We start from the raw sequence: 15425 nt of genomic DNA, 5'->3' as shown, positions 1-15425 counted from the left end.
GTTACAATTTCTTTTAAACATACTCCACGTGATCCTTAGCATAATTCATTGCCTTTTGTAGCTCGTTTCCCTCTAAAGAATGTTTAACTTTAATGTGTCTTCCCAAAGCATCGCCCCTACTAAATGTTTTTTTATAACCCTCATCTCCTAAAGTGTTGATGCAAATAACACAACGAAAAACTTTCTTTTTTAGAGCATGTATTGTCTTTTGGTGCCTTACTAAATCATAAGGCCTTGAAAATTTCTTCATGCATGGCTCTTTGGTCACAGGGTTCGTCATTTCGCAAATATGTTCTGTGTTTGGTGATGCTGCGCTAATACTAGAAAGCGAAGGTGTAGACGAATCACTAATAGAAACTTGTTGTTGTAGTTGTTGTAGTTGTTGTAGTTGTTGTTGTTGTTGTTGTTGTTGTTGTTGTTGTTGTTGTTGTTGTTGTTGTTGTTGTTGTTGTTGTTGTTGTTGCTGCTGCTGTTGTTGCTGTTGTTGTTGTTGTTGCTGTTGCTGTTGTTCCTGCTGTTGTTCCTGCTGTTGAACAGTACCACTTCCTTCATCTTCCTTACCTTTGCTACCTTTTACTTTGGGTTTTGGATTTTTGGTAGTATTCTTAACATTGTTGGAAACATTTTTTATCTTCTTGACTTTGGTTTCTAAAGCCTTAAAAGAGGATAACTTACCGTTGGAGATCAAACTACTAGAGGAACTATTAGTTGGGCTAGCACTACTGTCATCGGCAAATTTAGAATTTTCGGCAACACCGTTGCCATTGGTATCATTGTTTTCTTTATCTTGTTGTTCTTCTGGATGCCTTGAGTTATAATCGCCATCACCCCCACTACCCTCATCCACCAAGTTTTTCTTTTCTCTATCCTTTTCAACATCTTCCTCGCCATCAGTAATAGCTTCTTCATTACCTTGATTTTTAAAAGAAAAATTAGTCAAATTTCTAGCAGACCAATTTTTTTTTGAATTATTCCTAGTACCAGTGTTATCATCAATAAAAGATTTGGTGAACGAATTGGTGCTAGTATTGTTATGTATATTATAGTATGGAGAAAAGGGAGTTCCCCAACTTATACTGTTACTATGATTGTGACAAATGTTATTGTTGTTGCTATTTTTAAAATCATCATTCTTGTCAAAACTGTTACATGTGGAATGGCAACAAAGACAGTTTTTATCATTGCTACCACTAATAGTAGAGCTAGTGGTGGTCCCTGTAGCAATATTTGAAGTATTAGTGCCAAATTCATCATCCTCCATAACAATATCATTATAATTGTAATCATTGTCATCCATATTCCAACATTCATCATCATCGTCTTCCTCGTCGTCATCTTCCTCTTCATTGCATTCTCTATCAAACATAGACAAAATCTCTTGTTGTGTAGCAAAATTGGGTTTTTCTTGTAGTGGATAGTAGAACATATTCTCCTTCATGTTATTGGCCCCAAATATCTCAAAATTAGCGGCATTGTGGCCCCTATTGGCGGCAGCATTGCCATCGCTTTTATTATTAATGGTAGTATCAGAATTTGTATCAGAAACGGGGCCATTGGTAGTGTTGTTATAGTAAAGGTTATCCAAAATAATTGAATCATCCAATAAAGCAATTTTATTAAACCCATTGTCTTCATAAAAATAATCAATATCATTATCATAATCATAATTATAATCATTAGCATCGTACCCGCCAGAGGGAAAAGTAATTCTTATTGGATGGTCATTTACGGCAACATTATTGTTATTATTCATAGTATTGGTTCCCTTACTCTTGTAATATCCTGAATTCATTCTGGTAAAAGTAGGATTTATAACTGTGGTACCATTAGCTGTATTAGTACTGCTATGATAAGAGTTATTATTGGAAGGAGCAGTACCATTAGAAACAAATGTGTTTTGAGCTGACCCATCAACGGTATTAGAATTATAACTAATAGGTGAACACGGAAAAGCAGTGTTGCTGTTATTATTTGGAGTGCTGATAGTGGAGTCAGGACGAGAAGAAACTTGTTTTGAAGACATAGTAGTTAAACTTGGATCAGCATAATCATTAAACATTTTATCAGTTGAGCTGGTGTTGCTGTTGATATACTGACCTTCTACCTGATCCATAGGAGAAGTATTTAAATTCATAGCAGTGCCGTCATTGTTATTCTTTATTGTGTACAATTCATCTTCCAGAATATCAGTTATGGTTCTTCTTAGAGTGGGAAAATCAAAAAATGCATTTAAATTAGAGGTACTGGTATTGGTAGCGGGAGCAGCGGATGTAGGATTTGAAGCATTATTAATAGAGTTGCCAAATGAAATAGGACCGGAAACGTTGGTATTGGTATGATTATGTGAATATAAATCTTTCATGAAAATATTATTATTGTTGTTATAGCTATTATTATGATTGCTAGTACCAATAGTGTTTAACTTACTTTTGTTTTTGGTAGTAGTGTTATTAGTAGTATTGTTGTTATTAGTGTAATAAAGGTCTGTAGTTGACATTGAATTTGATCCTGGTTCTTGACCTACTTTTATTTTCTTCTTTTTTCTTATTTCCTTTGGTGAATAGAATTATTTTTATATTGATCGTTTATTAAACGGGAGATAAAAAGAAAAAGAAAAAGAAAAAGAAAAAGAAGAAGAAAAAAGAAAAAAGAAAATGTAATAAGTTAAATAGTAAAAATTGGAAATGAAAAGTTGTTGAAATCCATGGGCTTAATTTCTTTTTTTAACTTTTTTCTTTTTTGTATTAGTAAGTTGCCGCGGAGATGACAGAGGGTGAACAAAGAAAGGGAAATCCCTTTTTTTTTTTTTTTTTTTTTTTTTTCTTTCGTTTTCAAAAATAATTATTTGTGATATGATGTAATTTCAAACATATTCTTAGAAACTTTCGCAGACTAACAAATACATATATAAATAAATAAGTAAATAAAAGGCTTACGATTCATATACGCTATATCACTATATACGGCACACTCACCAAAAATCAACAATTTCCCTTTTAATAAACTATTAAAAAAAAAAAAAAAAAAAAAAAAAAGCATCTAGAACGTTCTTCCTACTTACCCTCTCTCTTCTCTCTCTTTCTCTCTTTCTCTCTTTTTCTCTTTTTCTCCCCACGGTAACATTCCAACAGCACAATTATAACTCTCTTTCTATAAAAGATTGAATCATTCCAACTGGTGTCTCCTCGTAATTAACCACTTTTATAGCAGAGTCGTTAGTTCCATCGCCATCCAATACAATATTGGCCTGTATGATTTGTCTTCTTGGCAATTTTTCTTTTAACACAATTTCTCTCAACTTGGCTAAATTCTCAGGAACACTAGATCTATCAATAAAATATTTACTACCGTTAACAACGTCCCCGCTACATTTATAGATATGTAAATGTCTTAAATAATCTTCAATACATTCGTGTCCACTACTTTCAATTAATGAACGGTCTAACTCAATGTGCATGGTGCCATCATCAACAACAATCCTACAGAAATCTGGATTGGAACAGTGCTCCAAAAATGTTTTCATAATCGAAAATCTAGCTTGCATATGTGGCTGACCCCATTTCTTAGTCTGAGGATCCCAATATTCTAAGGCCATTAGCCCAGCACGTGCCATCTGTAGATATCCAACATAGATAATATCATCTTGCTCCTGTTTATCATTGAATCCAAAAATCCGCAATAATTCCCTGTTGGTTAACAAATACATTGCAATAACTTCAGCACGGCATTCTTCAAATGCACCAGCTAATGCGCCAAATTTCGAACCCCAAGTTTCGCCCACTTTATAATACGTGGAAACTGGCGTCTTATTGTCCACACCCAAAGGTGGGCTTTTAAAGTCGAAATTGAATTTCTTGCCATCCTCCACCTCGCTTAGCAACTTCCCGCTACCATGTCCTAATAATTCATGTATACCAACCTGAACTTCAAAAGATAAACCTTGGTATTTTTTGAAAATTTCAAAATTCTCTCGACTAATAAATGTTGGGTCTTGTTTAATTTTGCATGAAATGTTCAAAATATTTCCCAAGGAAACATTTTTAAAACCAATATTTAATCTAACATCATCATAATTAGGTATGTTAATGCCCGCAGGAATTCCCGAACCAGTAAACGTTACAACTTCCAAGGAAGTGAAATCAGGTGCCTGGAATTTGGGCTTCTCGTAATCTTTGTCCCATGGCAAAAGCGAAATGTACTTCTCACCAGAAGACACTAGAGCAGCAAATTTCTTGGTACGTTCTTTATTTTGAATGGCAACAAAGCTTTCAAATTCACCTATAATACCAGAAGGTTCCCTATACGTCTCAATAAACCCGATATTTGTTTCAATGATCGGACTCAAATCTTTAACCCAAATTTTTTGAGAATTCTTGTGTGCTCTCGAAGAGCCAGTCTTGAAATGCTTAATGTATTCATCCAACATCTTGACCTGATTATTATTAGCCGCATACTCCTTGGCTAAATTTAAATATCTACAGATCATCCCCATTTCTCTTGAATGATCCCCAAATTTAAATACGCATTTTGTCACATTGTCATCTAGAGTGAACTCCCCGCTAGGATAATAATCAATATTGTTATCCTTATCATAAGAGGCGACTAGTATTTCAAAAAAATTTTCATTAATTTTATTAATTCTTGTGTTTTCCGGTAAAATTCCATACTTTCCGAAAACTTCCCTTTTCAATAAATTCATATCCTCAGCAGACACAGCCTTGCCAAGATAGTAAGAACTGATATGGCCCTCACTGGGGAATCCTAATAGTGCCACTTTATCAGTAACATTATAAACACCCTTGTGGAGCAAATCTTTGTAAGTATCAAAGGGATAACCACCCAAACTAACATTTGGCTTGTCATTAATATTGATCTGGGCTGCATCCATCAATTTGTACCACGTGTCAATGGAACAACCTGGAATAAATTTACGATCACCAAAGGATTTATAGTTGCCCAAATTAGATAAAAATTGAGAGGCGTATTCTAAATATGATTGAGCTTCTGACGAATCTCCAACAAAATCAGTGTATGTCTTGGCTCCATCAGTTGTTATCAACGTTTTATGGATATGCATGATTAAATCAAAAATGCTTTCACTCTCATGTGATACTTGTCTTAATACGATTCTAGTACCGCAATGTGACGCTTTGGACATGTAATAAGTGTATAATTTTTCTTTGGTAGTTAATTGCTCAAAGAATTCTTTGCCGAATGATAGCATAACAACCGGAGCTTTGTGATCAGCATGGTAGATTGTATTCTGAGATAAGGTCGTAGCCATAGTTCTTTTTGGTATTCTAAAGACTAATCTTGCTAATTTTAAATTTGGTAGCTTTTTGAACATAGGATTTATAACCTAGTATATTAGCAAGTTATTAAAATGATTAGTAAAATGCTGTTTTGTAGACGAAAAGAAATTGTGTATATATATTTATTTATTTATTCATAATGTTTCTTAAAAAACGTGTTTTGCCTTCCTACTCCTGCAAATAAAAAAAAAAAAATAAATAAATAAATAAATAAATAAATAAATGGAAAATAGAAAGAAAGTTTTCCACCACAAAAAGCGGCTAGAAGAGACAAAAACTGCACAACGTAGATTCATTTTCGAAAAATATCATTTCTTTAAATGCGACTGTTCAGTGCCATAGATATTGCACTTCTTATTTTGAAATATACCTTTATTTCTAACAAAAAGCTTATGTCGTATCACATTTAAATAAAATACACAATAGTCACGTTTCGGTTCAATTTAATTTTTATTATATATATATACATATATATATATATTTTTTTTTTTTTTTTTGTTAAACAAATTATACTATCTACAAAACAACTGGGTCACCCTTAGCCTTCTTTGATTCACCGTACTTTTTAACCCTAATGGCTTGGATAGCAATGAAACCAGTAGTATCAGTTGGTTGAAAACCAGTCAATTCATCCATAGAGGACTCAGTGGCATCGTACAAGTTTTCAGTTTCACTTGATCTACCCAAAATAATCACATTACCCTTATATAATCTAATTCTAACTTGACCATTGACAGTATTTTGGGATGGTTGAATCATAGATCTGACATATTCACATTCTGGAGTGAAATAAGAACCATTATATAACAATCTGGAATAAGATGGAGTAACAAATTGGTCTCTCAATTGACGAACTTCTCTATCCAAAGTCAAACCTTCCAAATCAACATGAGCTTTTCTTAACAAGGTTAATGGAGCTTGTTCATAACATCCTCTAGACTTCAAATTGATATAACGATCTTCGACAATGTCAATTCTACCAACACCATGCTTTCTAGCAATAGAGGAAGCTGCATGGAAAATTTCTAACGGCGTTGTGTATTTTTTTTCACCAATTACCAATTTAACGGGAAGACCCTTTTCAAAGAAAATAGTTAAATCTTGTGGTTCATTTGGAGCATCTGATGGATCAGTAATCAATTTCCACATATCTTTTGGTGGAGTACAGTCTGGATCTTCCAAAATACCGGCTTCATAAGAAATATGGGCCATGTTTTCGTCAGTAGACCATGGCTTAGCTTTGGTCTGGGTCACTGGAATGCCCTTTTCAGCAGCATAGTCCAATAAATCTTTTCTACCAGCAAATCTATTGAAAAATTCCGGGTCTCTCCAAGGAGCAATACATTTAATGTCTGGTTTCAAAGCATAAAATGCCAATTCAAATCTAATTTGGTCATTACCCTTACCGGTACAACCATGGGCAACGGCAAAACAACCCTCTTTCTCAGCAACATCGATTTGAGCTTTAGAAATAACTGGTCTGGCTAGAGAAGTACCTAATAAATAAACATCTTCGTAAACAGCATTAACTTGGACAGCTGGAAATAAGATTTTTTCAACAAACTCTTTTCTAACATCAGATAAAACGAATTTAGTGGCACCAATTTTCATAGCTTTCTTTTCAGCAGCTTCGAAATCTTCTTCTTGACCAATATTGGCCATGAAAGCAACAACTTCGTAGCCTTGTTCCAATAACCAAGCCAAAATAACACTGGTATCTAAACCCCCAGAATAAGCCAAACAAACTTTACCTTTAGACATATTTTGTGTAATTGTATATATATATATATATGTGGTGTTTCCTTTCCTTTTTTTTTTTTTTCTTTTTGGTCTTTTTTCTTTTTTAATTTTACCTTAAAAAATATAAAAGTCTGAACAAAACATAGTCTGAAGTGGGGGGAAGAAACAGAAATAGAAAAAAATAAAATAAGATTTGAATTAAATGGAATTAACCATCCATTTATATATATATTTTTTTTTTACAAATTAAAGAAAGAAAAAAAAAGGAAAAAAAAAAAAAAAAAAAAAAAAAATTGAAAATTAATTATATGTAGGTATAAATTTTAAGTTAGGTATAACTGAGTCATTCATTGGTTTGTAAGTTTGTTTGTTTGTTTTTTTAATATTTAAGATAACAAATCAAGAAACTATAGAAAATATTTTTAATCCCTTGGTGAAATTATTCGGCAGTTCTTTAGTTCGGTGCTTGTTACCGATTTCTTTTTTTTTTTTTTTTTTTTTCTCGTATTTTAGAAATTTCTATTTGTAAAAAGATTATTTAAAACGCCGTATAATTTGTTTTGTCTCAATATTTTGATTTATAACGCATTACCCGGAGTCAGTCTACTACTGTTGTCACCTGACCTTTTCGTTCTGTATAATAAAATCTCGTACTAATGAATATCCGCACTATACATCAAAAGTAAATACCCGCAAAACTAATGTCTTACTTGTATAAAGGTTAGAAACTAAACCTTTATATATATATACATGTTGTTTCCTTTGCTTTTTGTTTTTGTTTTTGTTTTTGTTTTTTTTTAACTGGTAGCTCTTCTCATGTTTCCTATTTATAAATCATTCAGTGATCTATTCCTGTCTTCGTTATCGCTAACCCATACTTAATCATAATGCTGTTATCTTTAAAATATTTGCAGTCTATCTTCATTGTTCTAAAATTGTTACAAATTTGTAATGATTATCAACTTACTCCATACTATCCTCTTAATATTATTTCCTTATAGGCCAAGTATTAAACAATATATACTGTTACTATGCGGTCTACACTTTATACCAGTAGCATATTTTTCTTTTTTTTTTTTTTTTTCCTCATTTTGGAATGAATTGAAAACATTTGTTGTTCATTTAAAAATAATACTATTACTAATAAATATAATGCAACATCATTTCCGTTCTGTTATCAAGGACTTCAGAATTTTATAGGGCATCTTATAGAAAAACGGAAAGATTATCACTACTTTTTTAATAAAAAAAAAAAGATCAACAAAAACGAGTAAAACCACGTATAATTTGTTCTATGCGGTGGGGGGGAGGAGGCATTTCTCACACCTCGATTAAAAAAAAAACTAATAGTTTGTTCTTTGTTAGTGAAGTTCGTACCTCGATTAAAAAAAAGTATTTTTCTTATCTTTATTTTATTTGCGCTGTCAAAAAAAAAAAAAAAAAAAAAAAATATTATTCGAATTGCAATCTCAGTACAAAATAGAAAAAAAACTAAAATGACATTAAATGAATATATAAAGATAATCATTATTATACTTTTTTTTTTTTTTTTTTGTCCAAGTTGTATTTATCAAAAACCTTTTTTTTTTTTAGGTCTTGTTTGCCTTTAATTGTAACAATTCCACCCATAATGTCAGTGTATTTTCATATATTTAAAACTGTCAAAGTAAAACCAACAAAAAAAATAATAATAAATAAAAAGAAAAGCAGTTCCTGAGGAAATAAGTGTATTTATTCTCTTAATTATATATATTCCCCTGATAAAGCTTAGATAGAAAATTACTATTTGAGCAAGAAAAGAAAGAAAAAAAAAAAAAGGAAAATGTCAACCACACAATCAAATAAAAGCGCAACAACCTCTTTGCCAGTTGGTACCTTGTCCTTACCTGGGATTGTTCCATTGGATATCGTAAGCGGCCGTTTAAATGATACAATTATTAATACTGGCGAACAATATGGTGGTCTTGATAGATGGGGTCCAGCACGTCATGAATTTGGTATGAGAAGATTGGCAGGCACTAAAGTTGATGGGGAAATGAGAACTTGGTTTATTAACCAGTGTAAGAATTTAGGGTGTAGTATCAAAATTGATAAGATTGGTAATATTTTTGCTATATTTCCCGGTAAAAATAGTGGCGAACTGCCTACCGGTATTGGTTCTCATTTGGATACTCAACCAGCTGCTGGCAAGTATGATGGTATCTTGGGTGTGCTAGCTGGTTTGGAAGTATTGCGTACTTTTAAGGAAAATAACTACGTTCCAAATTATGATGTCTGTGTTGTTTGTTGGTTTAATGAAGAAGGTGCTAGATTTCCCATGGCTTGTACTGGTTCTTCTGTTTGGGCACATGCCTTGCCTTTGAAAGAGGCTTATGAACTTATGTCTATTGGTGAGGATACTCCGGAATCTGTTTATGAATCTTTAACCAATACGGGATATTTAGGTGATATTGACGCTTCTTATGAATCCGGTCAAAACTTCCATGGTATCTTTGAGTTGCACATTGAACAAGGTCCAATATTAGAAAATGAAAAAAAGGACATTGGCATTGTTGTTGGTGTCCAATCGTGGCATTGGCAAAAGATTATCGTTACTGGACAAGGTGCTCATGCTGGTACTACCCCATGGGAGTTAAGACATGACGCCCTATTGGCTTCTTCCAAAATGATTATTGCTGCTAATAAGCTTGCCAAAAAATACAAAGGTTTGTTTACCTGTGGTGTTATTGACGCTCTGCCATATTCAGTTAATATTATTCCAGGGGAAGTTTCTTTTACTACCGATTTCAGGCATACTTCTGATGAAACTCTTAAACAGATTGTAAAAGAAGCCACTGAAGAATTTGCACAAATAATTACGGAAGAGGGTTGTGAAATTAAAACGGAAATATTACAATACAATCCAGCTGTTCATTTCAATAAAACTTGTATTGAGTGTGTCTCTAGATCTGCCTATGCTCAATTTCCTAAAGATAAAGTTAGAACGATTACTTCTGGTGCGGGTCACGATTCTTGTCTAACTTCTTTACATTGTCCAACCTCCATGATTTTTATTCCTTCCAAGAATGGTTTATCCCATAATTATCACGAGTATTCGTCCCCTGAAGAAATTGAAAATGGATTCAAGGTTTTGTTACAAGCTGTTATTAATTATGATAATCACAGAGCTGCCAAGTAAAATAAAAGGGGAAATAACTCAAACTAAACAGAACAATTATATATGAATGTGTATCTTTAAATAAATAATAAATTTACATGCATTCTTTGGAATATTCATTGGTGTTTACGTCTTTTGTTAAGATCACTAACAAAAAATAAAAAAAATAAAAAAATAAATAAAAATTGATAAAGAATTAAATATAATATACGTACAAAAAAAATAAACTAACTATGATGAAAGGGGAAATTATAAAAAAAAAAAAAAAATAACATGGGTATTTCTATATCTAAGTCTAGGAACTAAAAAGAAAGGAAAAAAAAAAATTGGAAATAAAAGTCTCTTTTTTTTTTTTTTTTTTACTGTTTACCCTTGAAAGGGTTAGATAATGATAATTTTGGTATCCTCCATGAACCATTTCTTTCCAATTTGTGCTTATAACTGATGATCATCCGTAGATATTGTAAAAATAAAAAGGTCATAGAAAAGAAAGATCTAAATAATGCCAAAGCAGCAACACTCCACAACACAAATGCCAAATATTTGTTATTGGAGATCTCATCTGCAGCATACACCTGTGTAACAATCATACACATAACTAAATTAGACAACATCCATAACATCACGATTCTTGTTCTAACATCTCTATAATAATCGTTATTTTTCTCCACCGGGTCAGTTTTCTTTTTAACAACCTCATTTTCCTTCAATCTGTTTCTAATTTCAATATATTTTTTATCAATGTCTTGTGGCCACTCAGTACCCGTAATAACAGTTTGTCCATCTGGCCCCTCTTTAACAACGGCCTCACTTTTAGGTTTTTGTTCCTTGGTAGAGCCTTTGGTACCCCAGGAAACATCATGTGTATTACAAAAGGCAAAAATTTGTAAAGTGCAAACAAAAGTTGGTAACATTAACAAGTATTGCACAATCGAAGTAATGATATGCCATGGATCTAAATACATAATCGAAGTAAAGGCGTATAATCCATAGGTAGACAATAATGATACAACAACATCCAAGAAAACGTGATACGAAGTATCAGTGGCTTTCAACGTTTTAAAAGAGAAAACCAAACCGGTAATCAAAGCATATGTAGAACATATACTTAAGATTACCATGGAGCTTATAAATAAGTGATTGGCACCTTGTGGTCTATTACCCATAGATATAATGAACAAAGCACAAATAGTACAAATCAACAGATACTTGAAAAATGTGAAAAGAACTATACCATGCTTAATGATGACATTCATCGAACCAGCTAAATAGTAAAACGTCAAAAAGAAATTAGCAATGGAAAACCATGAAAATAAAAATTGGACCAATTGATAAAAAAATTCAAGGTGGAAAAAAAACTTTCTAATAAATGAATGCTTGGTTTTCCAAATTTGATAAAAATGTAATTGGGCATATAAAGCAGCAAACATTGCACCATTCAACCATCTCCTTCTTTGCGAAATAAATTCAGGTGGCTCTTCGGGGACATCAGTCTCGCCGGTGGCCTCTTTGACATATTTTAAGATCCATTTGGCATCTCTCTTGGCAACTAACTCCCAACACAAAATTCTATCTTCTGCTAGATACATATTTGCGGTGAAAACATCACGATTCGCATTTTCTTGGTTTTCACCCAGGAAATAAGAATGTAAGGGACCGGTGCCATCCGGATGGTTTTTCAAGGCTCTGTATCGGTAAGCAGAAAGAGCCCCAGGCAAAACTGAAATGTAACCGAAAACAGATTCCAGTGGTTTGTCCAATATATTTGACATTTTGTACTCAAAATTTTGGGAGGCAACTAGTGGGTTTAACAACTTCAAGCCATATTTACCCTTCATTGTTTTGATTTGACCAGCAACACCGGCAACATTAGAATCCATATCAAACGCTTTCCACATGTGGTATAAAGCAGAGTCATTCAGCCTAGTACCAACATCAACCAGAGCAACGACGGTAGAGTCCAATATTGGACAAAATGCGTTAAACAACCAACGATGTGAATTAATTTTTTTCTGGTTTTCCTCTTTCAAACAAAACACAATTTGGACTGGAACTAGATCTTTGCTGATATAGTTTAACTCATCATCAATAGAAATTTGAGACGTCAATTCAAAAATATGTGCTTTGACTGCTTGTCCATTAACTGTACTCTTTGCCATATCCTCTTGATAAATCCCCAAGGAAGTTAAGTAGTCCAATGACCCCTTATTAATCTTAGCTCTACCGTCACTAATGATAATCACTTGAACTTTTTTCCAGCCATTTGGACCCCAAACTTTGGATTTTTCCCTTTTACATAAATAACTAACGTTTCTCATGATTGAATGTAAAGTTCTCGCCAAACAATACTTATCTTCATTATACATCGTAATGCAAACAGCTATTTGGCATTCCCTGTTCATATCAGCAAATCTTAGACTGTACCCTTCCTCTACACAATCATTCGGATCAGCAGTACATGCAGTATACCGCATCTCCGTAAACTCAGGTGAATTCCTCCTGGGTAACACCTCCAAAATACCTTTTGGAATTGGATTATCCAAAGTTAAAATCTTGGTGGCCTTTTTCTTGGGTGGTTTTGGACGTACCGTTGAATTGCCCCTTCTGACATATTTCAGCTGAGGATGTTGGGCAGGAAATCGTGTGTTGTCAAAGGTGTCACCGCTGAAAATGGTCGAGCCGTCGTCATCCTCCAGAGATTTAGCATATGTTGTAAACGAGGATTTTGTGGAAACAGTCCTTAATCTATCCATGCTTTCCTTTTTTTCGTTGTCGTAGTTGGTACCATGACCACCAACATTGGAAATATCAACATCTAGTTCATTTACAGGCACGCTCTTGTTATTAAAATCACTTTCTTCATCGTCATCTCTGCCTTGTTCATTCTCATCATCATCAAAATCAGGACGTGGCCCTATTCCAGTATTAGTATAATTCTCAGAAAAGCGTAGGTTGTTGGTTTTGTTTGGAGAATTCTTGGTATTATTGTTATTGGAATATAAATCATAAAAATCAGATTCATAAACACCGTTAGCCTCAGCACTATGCTTATTGTTATTTAGTCTATTAATGGTATTGTCGTTATTATGAGCCATACGTTCTTCGTCATCATTTTCCGAATCGATTTCAATAACCACCCTCTCATTACGTTTTGGGCTTTCCATTTGTGTTGCTTGATGCCTTGGTATAAAAGGTGATTGTGTACCGTAACGTTGATATTGTTGTTTTCTTTGGGGAGAATACCTTAAAGCGGCCTTAGATGGTGATTGTTGTTGATGTTGGATTTGGGAATATATAATTGATGATGCTTCACTATTTTCTTCACTATACGCATCATAATCATCAGCATCCTCATCTTGTTCATCAAAATCACTTGGTCTTGGTGGAGTGGCCCTAATATTATTAATATTATTATTGTGATTGTTATATCTCCAAGAAGGAGGTGGATTGCTCCTTTCCGGTGATCGAATTACTGGAACCTCGTGCTTATCCATAAAGGGATTAATTAGACGAGATGATGGTGGCATCTTTACTATATCCTCTAATATTTTATTTGATTTCTTTTCTGTTTTAACGAGTTTTTACTGTATAATTGCAAATGGTGATGATAATTGTGATATAGAGGGATACTTTCTTTTTTTTTAAAAAAAAAAAAATAAATTAAAAATAAAATAAAAAGAGAGTTCCCACAATTATTTGAAAGAAAAATGACTCTTAAATTGTACACAGACAAATATATATATATATATATATATTGGTTGAGCATTGGATAAAGTTTTAAACAAATATTATAATTATAATTTGAAAGGGAAAGGGAAAAAAAAAAAAAAAAAAAAAAAAAAAATGGCATTCCTTTATTTACAAAATATCCTAATTAGGAAATAGTCCTGATTAGGCAAAAAGGTAAATAAATAGATAGATATATAAACAAAAACAAATTTTCAAATTTTTCAAAATTTTTTTTTTTTTTTTTTTTGATATTTTTAATCATTCGTACTTCAGATTTCGAATTTCGGAATTAATAACTATAAAAGAAGCTTGTAGTGAATATAATAAAAGAGGCAAATTTATGAAATAAAAACCTTTCAAGATATAGAAATTTTTTAATTTATTATTTTTTTTTTTTTTTTTTTTTTCTTTTTATCACTCTCCAACACTATAATTCAAAAATTAAACTCATGACTTACCAATGAATTTTTTTTATTTTCTAATACACCCAACTTATTTCTTTTTGGACTGTTGTTGAGATACCATGTTCTTCTTCTTTTTCAGCACTTTACCCTTTCTAACTTTATTTTTATTCAATGGGACCGAAGTACTAAGCATTTTCAAATTCTTAGCACAACTTATAAAAGGAGAACTATAATCGTTATTATTATCGCCTCTGACACTATTAATATAATCATTTAACCACGATATATTCACATCACCAACATTAGAAACAATTTTCTTTTGTAAGGCATTGGGTATGAACTTGCCAGGAATCAACAATAATCCATGGTGTTCTTCGAATTTGTTATCAACAGTGGTATCTCTTTTCTTATTCTCTTCAACGTTTATATATTTGCTGAATAACTTATATGAGCCTTCAGGTAACTGGATTAACTTAAATGGGATATTTTTGGTCTCTTTTTTTTTTATTTTCATATATTTCGAACTACACAATGAAATCATCATTGGAAATTGAGAATATAAAACTGGAGAAACTCCGTCTTTATTACAAACAAACAAATAAATACCGCGATCACTGTCACTTATTTCATTATCAGTAGTGTTGCTACTCAATACGGTCTGGTTTTTAATAATATTTTCCAAATATTGGTAAACTTGGTTAAACCCTATCTTAAGCGCACCATTAGGGTTTTTAGAAAAAGGTTGTAGAACAGTTATTTCTAATAATGTTTTAATTTCTTGTTGCTCATTGACATGAGGAAAATCTTGAGAGGAAGAGGTGTAAGGATTTTCTAAAATAGGTTGATAAACCTGTCTTTTAACAGGAACTGTTTTGTTAGCGTCTTTTAAAGTTATTGCCATTTCTGTTATCGATGGAATAACGATAGGATGTGTTATGTAGTTATTATTTTATCTACTTTTGAAAATTAGTGCATTGGGTTTGGACATAACGTATTATATCCTTAAAAAAAGGGAAGGGAAAGGAAAGGAAGATGACCGGCTCAAAATCTGTTATCAATCGGGATTTAAATTAACACAGTTTT

At 32.6% G+C, this 15425-nt stretch overlaps 6 protein-coding genes across 6 annotated transcripts; 1 reads left to right on the top strand and 5 right to left on the bottom strand.

The window, feature by feature from the left end:
- Positions 1-13: 13 nt before the first annotated feature.
- Positions 14-2497, bottom strand: RPN4 (stress-regulated transcription factor RPN4; the record flags this gene model as incomplete). The annotated part of the gene is made up of 1 exon (XM_046081093.1): positions 14-2497. The coding sequence occupies one exon, from the start codon at positions 2495-2497 to the stop codon at positions 14-16; it is 2484 nt and encodes an 827-aa protein (XP_045932736.1).
- A 639-nt stretch (positions 2498-3136) lies between these two features.
- On the bottom strand, positions 3137-5347 carry SCDLUD_005140 (dipeptidyl-peptidase III; the record flags this gene model as incomplete). Its single annotated transcript, XM_046081092.1, has 1 exon — positions 3137-5347. One exon carries the CDS (start codon positions 5345-5347, stop codon positions 3137-3139), a length of 2211 nt encoding a protein of 736 aa, XP_045932735.1.
- Positions 5348-5828: 481 nt separating this feature from the next.
- Positions 5829-7073, bottom strand: ARG1 (argininosuccinate synthase; the record flags this gene model as incomplete). Its single annotated transcript, XM_046081091.1, has 1 exon — positions 5829-7073. One exon carries the CDS (start codon positions 7071-7073, stop codon positions 5829-5831), a length of 1245 nt encoding a protein of 414 aa, XP_045932734.1.
- Positions 7074-8874: 1801 nt separating this feature from the next.
- On the top strand, positions 8875-10230 carry SCDLUD_005138 (M20 family metallo-hydrolase; the record flags this gene model as incomplete). Its single annotated transcript, XM_046076895.1, has 1 exon — positions 8875-10230. One exon carries the CDS (start codon positions 8875-8877, stop codon positions 10228-10230), a length of 1356 nt encoding a protein of 451 aa, XP_045932733.1.
- A 338-nt stretch (positions 10231-10568) lies between these two features.
- On the bottom strand, positions 10569-13736 carry CHS2 (chitin synthase CHS2; the record flags this gene model as incomplete). Its single annotated transcript, XM_046081090.1, has 1 exon — positions 10569-13736. One exon carries the CDS (start codon positions 13734-13736, stop codon positions 10569-10571), a length of 3168 nt encoding a protein of 1055 aa, XP_045932732.1.
- Positions 13737-14430: 694 nt separating this feature from the next.
- POP3 (Pop3p) lies at positions 14431-15243 on the bottom strand (the record flags this gene model as incomplete). Its single annotated transcript, XM_046081089.1, has 1 exon — positions 14431-15243. The coding sequence occupies one exon, from the start codon at positions 15241-15243 to the stop codon at positions 14431-14433; it is 813 nt and encodes a 270-aa protein (XP_045932731.1).
- Positions 15244-15425: the final 182 nt, after the last annotated feature.

The sequence above is a fragment of the Saccharomycodes ludwigii genome, chromosome VII (genome assembly GCF_020623625.1).
Source record: "Saccharomycodes ludwigii strain NBRC 1722 chromosome VII, whole genome shotgun sequence".
Classification (NCBI taxonomy): domain Eukaryota; kingdom Fungi; phylum Ascomycota; class Saccharomycetes; order Saccharomycodales; family Saccharomycodaceae; genus Saccharomycodes; species Saccharomycodes ludwigii.
This window is presented reverse-complemented; position numbering and strand designations above follow the sequence as displayed.